Here is a 20,422-nt window from a genome sequence, read left to right on the forward strand (position 1 = left end):
TCTTCATGAAGGAAAACCTTAAAAAATGCTGTTAAATAGCACTGAAAGGGTTCTGCTACTGTTGCATAGAGCCATAACAACTCAAAGAGCCACTTGAATGCATCAATGGTTCTTTGCGTGGTCAAACTGTTCTTCTCCATGATGAAAAAAATATATAAAATGGCCCTAAATAGCACTGAAAGTGTTCTGCTACTGTTGCATAGAACCATAACAAGTCAAAGAACCATTAGAATGCATAGATGGCCCTTTGCATGGTCAAATGTTCTTCTGTATGATGGAAAACATGTTGTATGTAATTCCTAAGAACGTTTTTTGGTCCTATGTAACACTAAATGGGTGCTGCTGTCGTTACAAGTTAAATAGCCTTTACAAAAACCTTTACATAGAACCTTTACATGGGACCATTTAAAAAGTAGTTCTTCAAGGGTTCTTTAGTTAAGACGATGATTATACGAACTCAAAGAGCCATTTGAATGCATAGATGGTTCTTGTCAGTGATGGAAAACACTATGTAACACTGAAAAGGGTTCTGCTATTTGTAGAACCTTTTTTGTTGAGAATGTTGTGCACATAGTGACTGTTTTGTTGTAGTGTTTGGGTCACCACTTTAGTTTACAGTGCAGTAAGTGCCTAGTGTTTAATAGGTAAACATGTAGTGTTTACAGTAATATCTTGGGATGTATTTTGCGTGTGTACATGTACAGTACATGTATTAAAGTATATAGTATCTTACATAAAGCTGGCAGGCCAGTGATATTTGGCACTAATCTAATTCTAGGTCATTAGAATTAGAAGTTAATAGGTAATTATGCAGCACTTACAAGTAAATACATGGTTCATACTTTGCAAGTTGAGTAGTGTGTTAATATGTGAGAAATACCAAGTAAATCTGAGCAAGTCTTGCATTCTAGCATGAAATGCTGCTCTACATACCTTTTCACTTAAGCTACTTTAATGTCCAACATGCAAAGCATTGTGCCTGCAAATAATACATGTAATGACTGCGTGTTTGCATGTTTGTTACTTGGTACTTACTGAATTGTAGATGAAAGATGTTTTGTGTACAGTATTGCATGCTCAGCTTTTGCAACTTTTCCTGCAGTTTTTGTATAGTTGCTTTTGCTACAGCGCAATGACTGCATGCATTTAAGCCTTCCATAGCAAATTTATCTATGCATAGTCTGTACTAACACGTTTCAGTCCAGTTTAGGTCAGTTCGGTTCAGTCCAATGTCAATGTGCATACAAATGAAGATACAGAATAATTAAGAGCTCATTTTACAGGCTGTAATGGTGCAATACAACATGATATTTTACATGTAGAGACAGTGCATAATTAATAACTGCTTAAATGACTGCTTTAACTGCAGATTTGTTATGCATTTATTAAGACTAGGACTTATTAATCTGGAACTACTGTGAATTATTCAGTATCTACTATGAATTATTCAGCAACTACTATGAATTATTCAGTAACAACTATGAATTATTCAGTATCTACTATACATTCAGGATCTACTACGAATTATTCAGTAACTACTGTGAATTTTTCAGTAACTGCTGTAAATCGATTATTTACTATGAACTATTTAGTTACTGCTATAAATGATTCAGTAACTATTATGACGCCCTTTCAGTTCAGTTAAAGTAATTAAATGTAGCTTTATTTATTTTTCAGCTTTTGCTTTGTTTTGAACTCTAATTGATGTTTGCTTTGAACCTGCTGCATGTTGTTAAGGCTGATGAACAAAGTCGTGTTTGCCTCATTTGGTCTGTTGGCTTTTATTGCAGGACCGAACACACAGCCGGCGTGTAGATCCAGGTGAGTGACCAAGAGCACAAACTAACACAGAAAACATGCTCGTACACAATAAAACACACATTCACAGATACAGAAGCATTCACTCCTTTGCTTCACTACGATACAGTACAGTACTACTACTAATGCATCTTAAGCCATTCTGTTCCATATATAAATACAAAGACACACCCAGGAACAACAATACAACAAACATCATATAACACAAACACAAATAACATTACATAACTTTGCTCAATCCTATAGTGACATTTGTCCTAAATGCCCTGCTGATTGAGCTTTCTGACAGAGGAATGAAGAAGTGATTGAACCTGCAGGGAACCCAAGTAAATGCCTCTAGCCAGCCTCAGCATGTTATTACGAGTTTATTGGACCGTCTGCTGCAATGATCCACAGTCTGAAAGCATATATGTTCTTTAGGTTTTAATAAATTGCCGCTAAAGAGTCGCTAATTAGCCTCTTGAGGTACAGTAGCCTTAACTATTAGTGGATACTGCTATTGTGAAAGTAAAAGAATTGCAGTTAGACCAGCCACAGTAAAGAACTTTTACTTTGCATCATAACTTTCTCTCAGAATGTTATTTTATTACAGTATTTATTATTGTAATATTATTTTTTTTACAATAAGCTCTGTAATATTGTATCCACAAATAACTAATGAATATGTAGTTAGTTGTTAACAGTTAAAAGCGATTCTCTCACTTCACTTAAAGCCTCTAAAGAGCTCTTCTAACTCTCTATAAGGTGTTATGTAGAAATGAAGTTTCATTAACATTTAAAAAGCCTCACTTCACTGAAAGCCTGTAATCACTTGTCATAAAGCTCTATAACGTGCTATAGTACATTACAACATTAGTGTTCATAATGCTCTTATATTACAATGTATTATGGAGCAATTATACAAGCTTATGTCTGGTATTGTTTACACCATGTAACACCTAATTAATGCATTTGTAATGCGTTAACAATACAAGCTTCACTGGGAGTCTTACTTTACTACAGTCGTAAATGCCACCACTACTGTAATGTCTTCCCTTCTATGACTTCTGCATCAAATCCAGAAATGTGAAAAGGGTCTTCTTAATGCTACATTCATCGATTATGTCTATTACAAACTCTAAAAATGCTCTGTTGGATAAAACTGATGGATTATAGGCTGTTAAACACAGCATGAATTAATAATAAAAAGCCCAATAGGTGAAGACAAGGCTGAGGTTATTCCTGCTGTAACAATATCATGCAGACCAGATAATATGCTGGCTCTAACTGCACAGAAAGGCTGCTATATCAGACTTTTCCTCCAGATGTGTTAATATGAAAAGCCCGGTGGTCGTGAGCCGTGCTGCTTTCAGAAGCATGCATGCTTTCTTTTTTCCCGGCTGCTGTTCCGTGAAAGTCTGAAGCCTCAGGTCTTCAGAGAGATGCGAACGCTCATGAAAAGGGCAAGATTTTACATGTTACCATGGGGCTGCAGCCAGACAGCAGGAATGTGCTGGAAAGAACACACTGTTTAACCCTTTAGAAGCTTTTCTGTCTGCTTTGCTAAACTATGTAATTACATATTTGTATAATTAATTACATACACTGTAGGTCCACAAGCTTTAGACACCAATGTAAGGGTATTAATAATGAGTTTGAGTTCCTTTGCTGCAGTAAAAGCCTCTACTCTTAAACTAGATGTTGAAGATTGCTGTGAGGATTTGATTGAGCATTAGTGAGGTCAGGTACTGATGTTGGATGGTCAGTTCTGGATCACTTCAACTCATCCCAAAGATACTGGACATGCAGTCTCCTGAAGCTGGTGCCACTGGTTCCACCACTTGGGTGCTCCATGCTATTCCATTCTTTTCTCGCTCAATTGAGCACATCAAAAGCAGAATCAGGCTGTCCGTCAAAATGCCATCACACCATGTCGCACATTTATGACTGGTGTAGAAAGCCTCATTAACTCCATTCTGGTTTAGGTTTTGCTGCACTTTCTATTAGGACTGTGCTGAAAGGGTTAACCAAGCCTGATCGATCTACTAGCAGATGAACCAGACAAACCACTAGTGCAGAAATAGTTGAATATTCATTGGCGTGTTACAGTAGAAGTGTAGGCGTGTCTGTAGACACTGTGTCCTGGGGCTACGCCACCATCAGAAACCACCTACAGTCCCTCCCTCCTCGCGATCTGCCCACTCTCACGCCAGCATTCCAGCTCCTCATATCCATCACTCAACTTTCTGACAGCACTCAGAACTCATAATTACCCCTAATGTTCCCTTCTTCTGTGTTAGCATATATTCAAATGCTGCTAATCTTTTTTTGTGGTGGAACTTGTTCCTGGACTGGAGCTGCTTGCTCCATTGCTTCCCTGTTATGCAGTTTACTTGTTGGGCAGCTTTACTGCTGCAAAAGTTCAGCAGTCTGATATCTACAACCTGTGGATTTGGGCTCAGTGGGATGGGGGCTGAAAGTGTTGGACTCAACTGCAGTTATTACCTTTGTTACTATGAAATATAGGTGCCTAACTTGAGTGTGTTTCCAAGGGCATACTGTTAAAATGTGGTTGAGAAGGCAGAGGTGTGGATGTAACTAGGCAAGCTGGCATTATCTAGAACCAAAAACAATGAGAAAATATTTCTCTGCTCTCAATGTAACCTCAACAAAGAGATGTGGCATTGTCATAGGATGCCACCATTGCCAAGTCAGTTTGTGAGATTTCTGTCCTGCTAGATCTGCTCTGGACAACTGTAAGAGCTATTATGGTGAAATTGAAGCGTCTAGGAGCAAAAACAGCTCAGCCATGAAGTGGAAGACCAAACAAACTCATGAAACGAATGCGTGAAACTTCATAACGTCATTACACAGTTCCAAACTGCCTCTGGAAGCAATATCAGCACCTAAACTGTGCATCTAGAGCTTTGTGAAATGGGTTTCCATGGCCAAGCAGCTGTACACAAGTCTAAGTTCCAGCATTACTGAGCCCCTGTGCGCACAGTGAGCTCCATAAAGACATGGAGTGACGATTTTGGTGTGGAGGAACTCCAGTGGCCTGCACAGAGTCCTGACCTCAACCTCACTGAACACCTGTGGATGAACTGGAACGTCGATTGTGAGCCAGGCCCTCTCGTCCAACATCAGTGCCTGATGTGCTCTTTTGACTGAACAGACTCATGCAAAAATCTTGTAGAAAGCTTTCCAGAGAAGTGGAAGCTGTTGTAGCCACAAAGGGGGGCAACTCCATATCAATGCCCATGGTTTTAGAATTGGATGTCCACCAAGCTCATATAAGTGTGATGGTCAGGTGTCCACAAACTCTTGGCCATATGCTGTATATACCTATTTATGTGTTTCCATGTTCAAAAGGTAGTTCATGACACAAACTGAATCAAATTCTCCAAATTATTGACACTGTTATATCATGTAGTTTACATATTAATCAAAAGCAACAACAGCACTGAAAGTGTTGAAATCATTTTTAGAAGAGGAGATTAAACGGCAGAAATAGCCATGTTTTTGCTCCGGCCTTGAAAGGTTAATCAGAAGAAAGTTTCAAGGCTTTCTCTGTAGTCTCTCTCTCTCTCTCTCTCTTTTTACTCTCTCTCTCTCCCTTGGGTCTGCTTACTCATATCTGAGAGCTCTATCGTGCCAAGGGTTCCTCTTTATAAGTGGTTTTGGGAGAAAACAGAAGAAGAAGCTCTCCTTGTAGTATGTTGTCTCGGGCTCTCTGTCTTCTCAGAGTCCCTTGAGCAAGGTGCACACACAGGCACAGTTCTCTCTGAAGTGCTGAAAGCCTCTTCAGAGCCGCAGTGTGGGGGGCTGCAGGGGGCCGGCAGCTCTACACATACACATACACAAACTCCCTGTAACGTCTGCTGTGCTTCTCCAGCTGTGTGCCTCCAATTACTGAAACGCAGCAAGACTTCGATCACTAATTACACCGACATCAAGACTGAACTACTGACGATTCACTATCTCTCTCAGTTCACTTCAATTTGATTCTGATTCAATTCAACTCGATTCATTAAGCTTTGTTAGTGTGACCATATTTAGTTACATGACTGCCAGTTATTCATTCAGCCTAATGAGAAACTGTAGAACAGACTCAGTTTATATCACAATACCTACATTTAGAGTCGGTTATTCATTCAGCCTAATGAGAAACTGTAGAACAGACTCAGTTTATATCACAATACCTACATTTAGAGTCAGTTATTCATTCAGCCTAATGAGAAACTGTAGAACAGACTCAGTTTATATCACAATACCTACATTTAGAGTCAGTTATTCATTCAGCCTAACGAGAAACTGTAGAACAGACTCGGTTTATATCACAATACCTACATTTAGAGTCGGTTATTCATTCAGCCTAATGAGAAACTGTAGAACAGACTCAGTTTATATCACAATACCTACATTTAGAGTCAGTTATTCATTCAACCTAATGAGAAACTGTAGTGATCTTTGTTTAGAGTCGCTACATAAAGTGGATTTCCCAGTTTAAAATGCTTCTGAGCTGGACTGTGATAGTGTAGCTAAGCAATCAAAGCAGGTTGGAAACAGAAAATTGTCCGCATGCTAATATTAGCTCAATGACAAAACAAAGAAGTACACTTTCATATTATATTGGACCAATGTTGATCTTGAGGTTGCTGAGTTTAAGGTTAGAGTTGGGTTTGGTGGAGCAGCGTTTACTTTTAGCCTATATAATACACACACATGTGACCCATTTAAGTAACACGTCAGTGTACAGTGTAGTAACCTGCTCTTCTGGTACTTTAATCTCACTGTCACAACTGGGATTATATTTCTCTAGAAACCAGACAAAATATGCTCCTCATCTTCTCTCAGTCTCAACTACCAGACACAAAGACCTGTTTCTGTCCCACATAGACACAATAACTCATTCTCACCTCTCTCACCTGTTGAAAAGTGTTTAGTTTGGTTTGGTTTACTGCAGATGTGACTGATCGACCAAGACATGTTTGGTGTCTGAGGAAAAAAGCAACTAATGAGGTTGTTTGACTTACAAACTGAAACTGTCAACATTAAAGAAATCAATCAATACATAAATTGGACAGTAAATGAAATGCAAATAAATTGCCCTGAAGTAGTTCAACTTTTTGTTGACGTAACAAAGTTGTGTATACTGACTCTATTTGAATAAAAATGTGTGGCATATTTAAGTAAAGTTCATACAACAATTTATTTTTTTTCAATTGTGAAGTCAGAAAGGCATTCTCAACACCGACTTCCAGGTATCACATCATAGCTACACTGTTAAAAATAAAAGATGCCACAAAAGTATAATAAAAGAACCACTGTTTCTGTACAGAACCATGTTGAAAATGAAACGCTTGAGTGTGAAGAACCTTCCTGTAATAGATTCTATACCTATTTAAAGGTTCTTCCTAGCCTCTTTGAAAAGGTTCTCCACAGCCACAAGTCATTTATACATTTTTTTCTCTGAAGAACCGTCCATTAAAGGTCATTTGGGGAACCAAAAGTGGTTCTTCCATGGTATTGCATGAAGAACCCTTTTAGGCACCTGTATTGAGAGTGTACAGCAGTAATGAAGCACCACTTCTCTAGTTAAAAGTCTAGAGATGTATCACTGACGTCAGCTGGCTGGCTTGTTGCTAACAGGTGCTCTCTTGTTTATTGAGGTGTGCATGTTTTTTCCACTTTGTATCTCGAGTACTTGGAAGTCGAGAGGTAATTCAAAGCTCCAAACATGTTTTTGATTGACTTAGGATCAGGGTCTACAGAGGATCTGTAGAAATGGTTGCGGTCTTTGTTAATCATGACAATGATAATAATAATAATTGCTGTTTTTCCCACTCTCAGGATTACCGAAGATGCTGGCTATAAGGAATTATCACGGTGTTCCCAGCCCCATGTGTGGCCCCGCCCTCAATATTACAGAAGGCGACATCATCGAGTTGATCAGAGCGGATCTACACAGCACCTGGTGGCAGGTCAGAAACTTCACTTCATCCTTGGATGTGATGTACGATGTAAATATACGTACCTGCTCACAGGAGAAGATCAGAGACAAGAGCAGTTTTTTGTTCTAAAATATGATCTCAGCTACATGAGACACTAATGCCACAACTCTATAGCATGTGAGCGAAAAAGGCTCTGAACCTGCTTTCTTCATTATTGGGAGACAAAACATTCGTCAACAAACCAAACATAGATTATTCACATCCTCCAGCTCCTCTGTCGGTCCATCAAAAACATCATGGCCTGCAATTCATTCCTTGCTCATAAAAATGTGGTAAAAACACCTGCTTTGGAGTGTGGACTGCTGGGAAACGTAGTGTGAGAGAGATGTAGGCTTAATTAGAATACATTAGAAAGCAGGGTTATACTTTATTTTAAGGTCTGCTTCTTGGCTATTAATCAACTATTAGAAGCAATTAATAACGCCCTAAATATACATCATTTTTAAGCAGCGTAGAAATGTGCTGTTGTATTTATATGCTATATTATAATATGACATATTATTAAGATCTTCTATAAATTAATTTTTTTTTTTAATTTTTGGTAAATATTAATAAATTCTAATGTCACAGTTGCAAACATAATTGAAAGGCTTTCATTTAACGTGAATTCACAGTGATCAAACATATTGTAGTAAAAGCTGGTGAATCACATTTTGTTTTGATTATGATATTCAGAAGGAGGAGTTAGGCTAATGCTATGGTATCCCATGTGGTTGCTAAGGAGTTGCTAGGCCATCACAATGGAATCCCAGGTGGTTGCTAAGGAGTTACTAGGCCAATGTAATGTTATCCCAGGTGGTTGCTAAGATGTTGTTAGGCCAATGCTATGGTATCCCATGTGGTTGCTAAGGTGTTGCTAGGCCAATGTAATGTTATCCCAGGTGGTTGCTAAGGTGTTGTTAGGCCAATGCTATGGTATCCCATGTGGTTGCTAAGGTGTTGCTAGGCCAATGCTATGTTATTCCAGGTGGTTGCTAAGGAGTAGCTAGGCCAGGGCTATGGTATCCCAGGTGGTTGCTAAGGTGTTGCTAGGCCAATGCTATGTTATCCCAGGTAGTTGCTAAGGAGTTGCCAGGCCAGTGCTATGGTATCCCAGCTGGTTGCTAAGGTGTTGCTGGGCCATTGCTATGGAATCCCGGGTGGTTGCTAAGGTGCTGCTCAGCCAATGCTATGGTATCCCAGTTGGTTGCTAAGGAGTTGCTGGGCCAATGCTGTGTTACCCCAAGCGGTTGCTCAGGTGTTGCTCGGCCATTGCTATGGTATCACAGGTGGTTGCTAATATGTGAGTATATACAGTATAAGTGCTAGCATGTATGTGAGTCTGTATGTTATCTCTATAAGGGTTAGTGTGAGAGATGTGAGAGATGTGTGTGACATCATTTGTGCCAGTTAGATTTGCATTTTACATTTGGAAAAAATGAATGGTGTTTAAACTGATTGTGTTTTCCTCATTTTTTAAATATTTTATGACCTGGAAATGTTATTTGTAATAATGCAGTAAAGCAGTGTCTATTAACAATGAACAAGTTGTACTTTAGTTATGATCTTGCAAACCCATTAATAAAGATCTTTTAAATAATGCTAGTTCTTTGGAAGCTCTTTACAGGTCAAATGTAAATGTTTACTAACAGGAAGGTATCGATAGTTAAGTATGTGGCACTTTAGTTTTGGTCTTATCATTTGAGCACTAATTTTAAGTATGCACATCTATGCCACATTTTTAAGCTTGCTCACAAATAATCTGCTTAAATGTATTGGTTTATTGTTACTTGCTAATAGATAAGTAATTAAGAAGGAAGCCTTAAAACAAAATATTATTAACGATGGTTGCAATTTTTCACCAGAGGGTCTCTGAGAGTTAAATGTCCAATCAGAATAAACGATTCTGGTAGCTTGGCCACGTGCCCAGTCACATTCTGACCTGCATGGCTAATGCATGTGCTCCTGCCAGGCCTTTCTGCTGAGTCTGTGTGCAGGTTGCATGCTAATGTCAGGTATTAAAGGAGCATCTACAGCAGGTGTGTGTACCATTCTGAGTGTGACAGGCTATGTAACAGCGCCTGATTCCCTCCCTTTGTCAACACTCAGCGCTGTTGATGCAAGCTGTTTGTCTCTCTGGCTCTCTGAGATAGCGCACGCCACCCACTGAGTTTACGCACAGGCACGCAACGCACAGAAAAGACACCGAGCATTTTTCAGCGGGCTGTCATTTGGGCGGACACGCTCCCTAAGCAGATGATGCACTTTGATGCCTGGCACCTCCTATCAAAACAATGCCATGCTCCTGCGCACGTGGCGCAATAATGTGGGTGAGGGCACTCGCTTTCAGAAAACACTCAGGCAAAAAGGTGTGGCAGCATTTAGTTCAGTGCAGCTCATATTTACTGTCATCAAACCAGCACACAAGTGTAGAAGGAGAAGCCTGTTTTGATATTCACGTGCAGTAAACATCCAACCATGCCAAGCAGGAAGTGCTGCATAATGCATCTGGCACTGGACGTGCAATATAACAATAACAAACAAGAAGGAAAAGATAAGAACGTTAACAGTAAAGTAAAGAACTGATAACACCAAACAGACTGAATCGTGTGGTTTGTTGTTTCTTCTATATAAAAGTGCTCTATAATGTTCATATGATACACACAGTCATTCTGACAGACTGTAATACACTACAGGAAGTGTAGGGGGCGATATGGTCTGTATTGTTTCTTTTAAAAAGGGCAAATAATAGTTGACAAAATAATTACAGAAATAATCACTAGTTGCAGCCTTAATCTCCCTGTTGTGGCTTGCTGCCCTTACATGGCCCAATACGAATGGGACTCTGGATGGTTTATGGCATGTTCCACAAGCACCAAAGTCACTTCTGTTCAGTGGAGATAATGGAGTTGTTCATATGTTTGGTAAACACCATCAAAAGAACACTCCTTATTCTGGAGAACCTGGAAACGCCAATAAACTTGATAGCCCTATTAAGTCTGGGATACTTGACAACACTGACAGCCGTTATAGTCCTGATGTCGCAAGTAACCATTGCAATTCTACAAACCCTGAAAACACTGCTAGGCCTGGTAGTCTTGGCCAACTTGGACACATAGTAGCCATGGTAACCACTGTACCCCAGGTAACCCTGATGCCTGGCAGTCTTGGTAACCTTGATGACCTAGTATCCCTGGTAACCATGGCACCCCTAGGAATCTTGATAGAACTGATAGGTCTGATAGCCTTGGTAATCTTAATGTAGTAGCCCTGGAAACACTGTTAACCTTGATAACATAATAGCCCTTGTAACCATGATGCCCATAGTAACCCTGATAACACTAGAAAGCCTGGTAGCCTTAATAATATAGTAGACCTGGTAACTGTGCCACCCGTGTTAACCCTGGCAACACTGGTAGGCCTGGTAGTTGCCCTGGTAACCCAGATAACCTTGATAACATAGTAGCATTTTTTACCATGATACCCCTGGTAGCCTAGATGACATTGTAGTAACTAAGACACCCCTGATATCAATGGTAACAGTGGTAGGCCTGTTAGTCTTGTTTACATATCGGTAGGCCCATCATTGTTACCATTGTTATCAGGGGTGCCATAGGCCTGGTAGTTGCTCTGGTAACCCTAATAACCTTGATAACGTATTAGCTTTTTTACCATGATACCCTTAGTAACCCTGACAACACTGATACGTCTGGTAGCCTTGATAATATAGTAGTAACTATGGCACCACTGATAACAATGGTAACACTGGTAAGCCTGTTAGTCATGATAACCTTAGTACCCAACATAGTAGCCCCCATGACTCTGGTAACACTGGAAGGCCTTGATAACATAGTAGCTTTTTTTACCATGATACCTCTAGTAACCCAGACAACACTGGTAAGTCTGGTAGCCTGGAAGACATAGTAGTAACTATGACACCCTTGGTAACAATAATAACACTGGTAGGCACGATAGGTCTTGATAACATACTGGTAGGCCTGTGAGTCATGATAGCTCTAGTGCCCGGCATAGTAGCCCTAGTGACCCTGGTAACACTGGAAGGCCTGGTACCCTTGGTAACCTTGATGACATACTATTCCTGGGAACTCTGGCACCCATAGTAGCTTTGATAACAGAGGTAGGCCTGGTAGCCTTGGTAACCTTGACAACACAGCAGTTCTATTAACATTAGTGGCCTTGGCAGGCCTTGTAAGCTTGGTGACCTTGATGAAATAGTGGCCCTGGGAACCATAGCAGCTTGGGTAGCCTGAAAGCCCTGATAGTCCCAATAGTCCCAGCAACCCTGGTTACCCTGTTTGTTCTGGCAACTCTGGCAACATATAGACAGTTCTTCTCTCTGTGGAAGCAGACAGACACGATCCATTGCTCTAATTCTGTTTCACCCTTCAAGCTGCGTAGGCTAACATTGTTAGAAGTTTTAACGTGCCTATCTCAGTTTTGGCCAGCGGAGGAGCCCCAGCCCAGAGCGCTGATGAAACATCATTAGGTTAAATGTATCACTGCCACTTAAGTATCGCTTTACAAATCGGGTTAGTTTGAAGAAGAGGGCTGATGAGACTTCCGGGAGCTTTTAGCTTCTCCCAGTAGGACTATCTGAGGAAAGACACAACAGTCTTGTATTAATGGATAACATAAGCTGGACAAGACGATGCATGATTGTGTCAAAGTAGAATCAAGTTTAGCTTCATTTGTTACTGTATCTCCTTCAGTAATGCCTGATATTAGACATCACGGAACAATCATCCAATTTTGTTGGTGATTTACAGAGCAGTGAAGCTGAATCTCAGGAATAGGGTTACTTTATTGTTAAACAGGGACTTTTATTTACTGTATATTCTTCTTTTATAAAGCTATGAGCCTTCCCCTTCCCCAATGAACCAAATCCAGTAGGAACCAGCTGGCCTGCCCTTATAATACTGATTGTCTCCCATTCTTTATTAGCTTACCATTTTCATGGGCTATTCCTTTAATAATAAACAATCCCCGGTTCTTCTGGCAGATGAAAGAGAAAAATATGCCCAACCACTCATTAGTCTGTTCACAAGTACGGCATTTAATTACTTAAGCATTAAAAAGAGAGTTATTATCAAGTGGAGTCCCCCAATCCGCCTCCTCCACTTTCTGCTCTCGCACTAAATGAATAGCGCCCTGCGCTACGTGCTAATTGTTGCTGAATTATTGAAAAGGAGTCGCCCAGCTGAACTTAATGTAATTATCTCCTGTGCTTGCAGGGCAAAGTCTTGACGACAAGAGAGGTTGGATACTTTCCAAGCGACGCCGTGAAGCCCTGCCCATGTGTGAGTGTGAATTTTAAAATGTTTAATTCAGCGTGTCAATTAATTGCTTTGTTTACTCTACAGACTACAGATGAGTGCAGATTAGCATACAGGTTCTGTGTTCATTTGTTGTTGTACATTTTTAGAGCGAATTTTATTAAATACATTTGGAACTTATTATTATCTATAGATACACACACCACACACATATATATATATATATATATATATATATATATATATATATATATCGCTGATGTTGGAAGAAAACCTCATGTATCTCCATTTTTGTCGTTTTTCAGTCATTCAGGCATATCATTACACATACTTACTCACCTTTAATAAGGGTTACATTTGTCAATTTTGATCAAAGTTAGCTAAAGTAGCCTTTATGACAGATGACACCTACTAGAATAAGCATTTATAAACATTTATGTAGGGTTATGTCAGTTGTCATGACAAGCTTATGTAAGTGTCATGTAGCCATATACATATATGTGACATTATTGTTACATGTAGGTTCTTACATATTCTCCACATTACACATATTGTATATAGATATTTAATTATAATTCATACGTATGAGGCATTGTTATGACGTATAGATATTTACATATATGTAATACAAATATAACATTATTACAGACGTGGCATATGGGACATTAATGTTATTACATATACGTATTTAGAAAATCTTGTATGTCCATTTTTGATGTTTTTCGCTTTTTGACATAACTTGAAAATACCTGTGGTCCTTTACATTGTGTGTAAATTTCATGATGTATGGACTAAAACAAATGACCCAAACAATTCTGGTTCCATTGACTTACATTAAAAGTAAATTAGGTTTTTTCCTTCTCCTGTAAAGTTACCATTTTGGAGATACGAGGTTTTGTTCTGACAATGGCGATATATTTAATACAAATAAGACATTATTACATATTGGTACTTACATATAATGTACTATATACATACATACTGTGGGATATATTATTATTATATTATGGTATTTACGTATTGTCACTGTCTGAACAAAACTTTACATAGTTGGAAAATTCCAGCTGCTATTCATAATTGGTCAAAATGTCAGGTTGAATTGAACAGGTTGTGTGTATATATATATATATATATATATATATATATACATACACACACACACATCAACCGCTTATCCTTCTGGGTCGCGATGGGGTGCTTGAGCCTATCCTAGCTGTCATTGGGCAGACGGCAGGATACACCCTGGACAGGTCTATATATATGTACACACACACATATATATACATATATAGGCATGGTACATATTTTTATTATCATATTTTTTTATATATGTATTTATATATATATATATATATATATATATATATATATATATATAGAGAGAGAGAGAGAGAGAGATAGATAGATAGATAGATAGATAGATATATCATGTGCAGTGATATATATAATTAATGCAGGACTTTATATATACATAGCATTATACATACCGTATAATACGTATGGGACCCTGCAAATGAGGTATAAAAACAACCCTGTGTCTTCGTGTGTGTTTCAGTATTGTATTGTTTATCTTTCCTCTGTTCTTATCTGCGGGGTCACTGGTAATTTCTTGAGTAAACACACGGCAGCAGGTGTGTTTTTATCGGCTCTATTCCTCGGAATACTGCAGCGTCACCTGCGTACGACACCCTGACATTCCCCTGCCGTTCAGGTCTGTCTGTCTGCAGTGATTGTTATCGTGATCTCTATACATACACCAGTGAGAAGGTAAAAATAGATGCAGGAAACGGTTGAGCGTAATTAGAAAAACCACCTGTGTTTGTGAAAAACAAAACGAATGAGTCTGCAAACTGAGGTGGAAGCTGGTGACAAAAAAGCAGATCCGTTCCCTTTGGGAGGAAAACAAATTCAGAACGGTAATTTAAAAATGTGTTTGAGTGGGATTTCAAGAACAAGGCCCCCCTGAGATTCATACATGCTCTGTTTTGTTTCTCTCTTCTAGGCTAAACCTATTGATTATTCTCCGCAGCCCTGGTGAGTTCAGAGGATTTTTAAATACTCATTTTTAATTCCTGTTTTGTGTCATTTACTCAGAAATAAAGAGAAATCAGATTAACACACGGAAAATTGTATTAAATAGGAATATTAAAAATATTTCATTCATTATTACTGTTATAATCTTTATAATTCTTAGTATTATTACAACTAATAATAACATTATTAATAACAAGTGTAATTACTTGCTTAAGAGTTTATATGTATTTAAAAAGTGAGCAATTACTACATTTTGGACCAGTGCAGTACTACAGTATCGGTCAGTGCAGGGTCAGTGCAGTTCTACACTGTAGGTCAATGCAATGCTACATTACTCTGACCTCTGTGCAGGTTTGCGGGCCGCATACAGCGTCTGGAGGCGGAGGCGGAGCTTGTGAACAGGAAGAACAGCACATACCTGGTGAGGCATCGAGGCCACGACAGTAATGAGTACGCCATCAGCATCAAGTGAGTTACCATGGTTACCATGGCTTTACGCTTTCAGTCACATTCTTGAGCGCTCAGATCGCAGCAGACACGCAGTGTTAGTCAGGAGATTTCTTTAAACATCAGGGCTAACATTAACTCTTAGCACCATCATCTATCTATCTAATGCTACTGTAACTAATTAGGTTAATTTAATAACAGTTTTCTATCTAATTCTGAAGCTTCAGCCTCAAGGCTCCCAAAAGCTCCACACGTTACATTATTATGGCAAATCCAGTCATGTTTTGGGCTCACATTACATTTTGGGTACATTATGTATTAGGTAGGCCGTCTCTTTGGTGGCAGCGGCCTGTGGAGGAGCCTTTTTTCAGCAGCTAGCACCAAATGACACAGTCTATCAAGGACCCACAACAACCCCAACTAGGCTGAGATGTGTGATGTTTAAACAGGGAAAGAGTAGGACAGCTTGAGATCATCACTGCTGTCAGAGAAACTATTAAACAGTAGTTGTTAACCTTTAGTTGACCTCACCAGTCAACTGTGTAGTTCGAATTCACTTTAGTTATTTGTATGTGACTTAGTAAATTGTAGCACTTAGTAATGCATAAGTAATTATTAACTATCATTATGGCCCAATACCATTTCTTATTTTTACCCCTACCCCTTGTTTTCGAGTGTCTCCTTGCCCCTTGGAACTGAGTTACAGGGTAGTGGTTGAAATCTTCCCTCTGAAATGAGACCCTCAAATAAAAAGAGCATCACTTCATTAACAGCTACCAGCGCTGCTCTGTAGGCGACCCTGCCAGTCTGCAGTGACAGCAGAGGAGGGTAAAGTTCAGCTCCTCACTGCTGGGCTTTAGTTACATTTAGGGCATCATATGACTTCAAAGAGGGGGGCAATTATTTATTACCACCCACCCCTAATTCTTCAGTGATATGAAGTTGAAGTCAGGTATTCACCAGCTGTGAAAACAGTGTTTATTGTAATTTTTTAACTGTGAAAATTCTCACATTTGTGGGTTTCTTTGGTCTCTTGTTCAGCCGTCTTGCCGGTTTTCGTTTTTTCATAACTCTCTGTTTGGAGTCTCTGAAAAACCTCTGTTTAGAGGGTCATGTAGCCCCAACACTTCACCCTACCCCTCTATCTCAGCAAGAATCAGGACACCCTACCCCTAGACGGGAACACGCAAAATGAAGGGCTAAGGGCTCAGTGGTAGGGGCGAGAGGTGAAATGGGATTGGGCCCAACTATTAGATAATGATTAAGTTATTTAAAGAGGCCTGTAATTAGAACATATTACCAAAAATTAGGTAAAATGAAAGGGAGTACATTACATTACGACCAGAATATGAGGGTGTGGTTAGCATATATCTTAAGTAAACGTCCATGTGCCTGTACTTGTGGATCACTCTAATACATTATACCACCTAATGAACAGTGCTGGAGCTGTAAATGTGGACAGTGGAGAGGAAAAGCTTATGAGGAGCGAGTGTTTTCTTCAGAGCCCACTGAGGTCCTATGATCTCCTCGTGCTCTCAGATACTCAGTCCCAGTCCGCTAAGCCTGCTGTCCCAGTAGGGCCGAGGTGATAATTACCTGAGTGTGCAAGTGTGCCGGACTGGAACTGCAGAGCAGACGCCAGAACACACAATCCCTCAGAATATTCAAAGAACCTGCCTTAGAAAATCTACCGAAACCAACAATGGCTCCCTTTTTCTTCATCAGCCGAGCAGCCAGTCAGGAGATTAGCGGAGAAATTTCAAATTCCAATCCGAATCCCTTTGCATTTCAATTAACAATGGACCCGCTTATTGGATTTTTCCCTCAGCTATTCAGTATGAATTAGGCATGTGATTAGCAGGATAACCGATTCAGGCCTGTTAGAGGAGCTGGGTTTGTTCAGAACATCACAGAGGACAAGAAAGAGAGATAGAGAGAGAGAGAGAGAGAGAGAGAGAGAGGACTGAGTGACTATGGAGTAAAGAAAAACTTGGCTGTCCAGACTAGAAAGGTTATGTGGTCACTTCTCCTTTAATATCAATCATATTCGCATATTTAGTTGTGATGGCTGCTCAATACATACAAGAAGGCTACAGCTTTAAGGAACGTGGGCGAGAACACTGACAATATAGCAACAGTAATAGCATATATGATGTATATAGTGAAAAATCTATTGTTAAATTTATTGCCAATGTCATTAAATATAGGCTATAGTCCATATAGAACCAGTAATTAATATAATAAATATACTTAATAATATAGTACTAATGAATGCAGTGGTTTGTATTATGCTGTACACAGTCAAATATATGGCCAGTAACATACAGTCAAATATAAGCTGTAGTCGGTAATACAGTACCGGTGATAAGATTCTGTAATGTATACTGTGTGTAATATCCAGTTAAATATATGGCCAGTAACATATAGTTCAGTATGTACTTCATAATGTGGCACTACTGATAACATTAGTTGCAAATATAATGTACACTGTTAAGATATATAGTTAAATATTTAGTTGATAATGTTGTACTAATAATAGCAGTAGTTTTTAACAGCATGTAAAAGGTTAAAAATATATAGTTTAATATGTAATTAATAATATATCCTTAAATATATATTTGATCATATGTCTTACCGATAACATTAGTTTCAAATATAATGTACACTGGTATAATATACAGTTAAATAAACAGTTGTGCTAGTGGTAGCAGTAGTTTCTTATATGGCATAAATAGGTAAAAATATGTAATCGATATATATACAGATAGTTTCTAATATAACATCTATAGCAGTAGTTTCTAATATAACATATGTAGTAAAAAAATAGTATAATTAAATATCGTTAATGTCCAAAAAAGGTAGCTTTTCAGGCGAAGGTGAAACAGTTCTTTACTTATGATGTAAATGAATGTAAATAGATTTTATTCCAAATAATTTTAATTAATCTCTTGGTCTATTAAACTTTACGTGTTTTTCTTTGGACAGCTAAATAGAGGCTATAGTTGATAATATAGTACCAGTGATAGCAGCAGTTTCTAATATACAGTTTACATGGCACTGCTGTCGGAACAAAACCTCGTATCTCCATTTTTGTCGTTTTTCAGTTTTTGACATAATTTGAAAATGCTTGTTGTCCCTTACATTGTGCATAAATTTCATGAAGAATGGACCAAAAGAAACGGCCCAAAATGACATGAAAAAAAAGTCTGGTTCCATTGACTTACATTAAAAGTAGAGTTGGTTTTTTTCCTTCTCCTGTAAAGTTACCATTTTGGAAATACAAGGTTTTGTTCGGATAGCAGTGAAATGTAGTAAAATAAAGCATAACATAGTTGATAATATATCACCAGTGATGGCAGCAGTTTCTCATATAACGTACATTGCTGAAAATACTGTATGTTGTTTAACATGATAGTGTTTTTGTGTTAGACTGTTTGAATTGATCTGTGTGTGTAATGATAAAACTGACTGACGTGATAAAGATTTAAATGTCTTTTAAACGCTGTAATTGAATACAGTCCTGCCAGTAAAGCCTGTTTGAGTTAAAGTGCTGAAATCTGAAAGTCTCCTCAGACTTTCTCTCAGCGTCTGACTAAAAACAAATGCCAGCGGTGTTGTGATCAGGGGCTAATGGGGGTCCTGCCCTCGTATCGACCCCCCCGCCGCAGAGTCAGAGCCTTCTACCCCGTGCATTACTGAGGCAGAGTCGATCGCACCGGTCAGCAGAAAGTGACCCTCATCACTTATCCATGCGCCGCAGGTTCAACAACGACGTGAAGCACATCAAGATCCTGGCCAGAGACAGCTACTTCCAGATCGCGGAGAACCGGAGGTTCCGCAGCATTCTCGTGAGTGACTCCCTCTCAGACAGCCACGCCCCAGTGAACACGCTCACACTCCACTCACTGCTACTCACTCACTCTCAAGCTTGGCATCGTAACAGTAGCAGAACCCTTTTTGGTGCTATGTAGAACCATTTTCAGAAAGCTTCTACATAGAACCATATGCAACACGTTCTCCGTCAATCTGAAGAACCATTTCACTATGCAGAGAACCCTTTAAGCAGTCATGATTTTATATAGAACCATTCCCTTTATTTAAGAACCCTAGAAGAACCATCTTTTTTAAGAGTGAATGAAATAAAATTATGATAACATTTATTATCATTTTGTTATTTAAGTAAATCAACTACTTTTTTCCAGTTAGCAGAGTCAGCTAGCATTATCTGTGGAGACAGGAGAGTCAGCTAGCATTATCTGTGGAGACAGTTAGCAGAGTCAGCTAGCATTATCTGTGGAGACAGTTAGCAGAGTCAGCTAGCATTATCTGTGGAGACAGTTAGCAGAGTCAGCTAGCATTATCTGTGGAGACAGGAGAGTCAGCTAGCATTATCTGTGGAGACAGTTAGCAGAGTCAGCTAGCATTATCTGTGGAGACAGGTAGCAGAGTCAGCTAGCATTATCTGTGGAGACAGTTAGGAGAGTCAGCTAGCATTATCTGTGGAGACAGGAGAGTCAGCTAGCATTATCTGTGGAGACAGTTAGCAGAGTCAGCTAGCATTATCTGTGGAGACAGGTAGCAGAGTCAGCTAGCATTATCTGTGGAGACAGGTAGCAGAGTCAACTAGCATTATCTGTGGAGACAGGAGAGTCAGCTAGCATTATCTGTGGAGACAGTTAGCAGAGTCATCTAGCATTATCTGTGGAGACAGTTAGCAGAGTCAACTAGCATTATCTGTGGAGACAGGAGAGTCAGCTAGCATTATCTGTGGAGACAGCAGAGTCAGCTAGCATTATCTGTGGAGACAGTTAGGAGAGTCAACTAGCATTATCTGTGGAGACAGTTAAGAGAGTCAGC

At 39.2% G+C, this 20,422-nt stretch overlaps 1 protein-coding gene across 2 annotated transcripts in view; it reads left to right on the plus strand.

The window, feature by feature from the left end:
* LOC118815357 (guanine nucleotide exchange factor VAV3) overlaps positions 1-20,422 on the plus strand; it is a 176,535-nt gene that overhangs the window by 143,510 nt on the left and 12,603 nt on the right. For both annotated transcript variants that reach the window (XM_036581429.1, XM_036581420.1), the window contains exons 19-24: positions 1,791-1,821; positions 7,651-7,781; positions 13,043-13,108; positions 15,087-15,118; positions 15,470-15,586; positions 19,326-19,413. In XM_036581429.1, coding sequence (XP_036437322.1) covers positions 1,791-1,821; positions 7,651-7,781; positions 13,043-13,108; positions 15,087-15,118; positions 15,470-15,586; positions 19,326-19,413 — 465 coding nt within the window. The remainder of the gene's footprint in view (positions 1-1,790; positions 1,822-7,650; positions 7,782-13,042; positions 13,109-15,086; positions 15,119-15,469; positions 15,587-19,325; positions 19,414-20,422) is intronic.

This window comes from Colossoma macropomum, unplaced genomic scaffold, assembly GCF_904425465.1.
Source record: "Colossoma macropomum unplaced genomic scaffold, Colossoma_macropomum, whole genome shotgun sequence".
NCBI classification, from domain to species: Eukaryota; Metazoa; Chordata; class Actinopteri; order Characiformes; family Serrasalmidae; genus Colossoma; species Colossoma macropomum.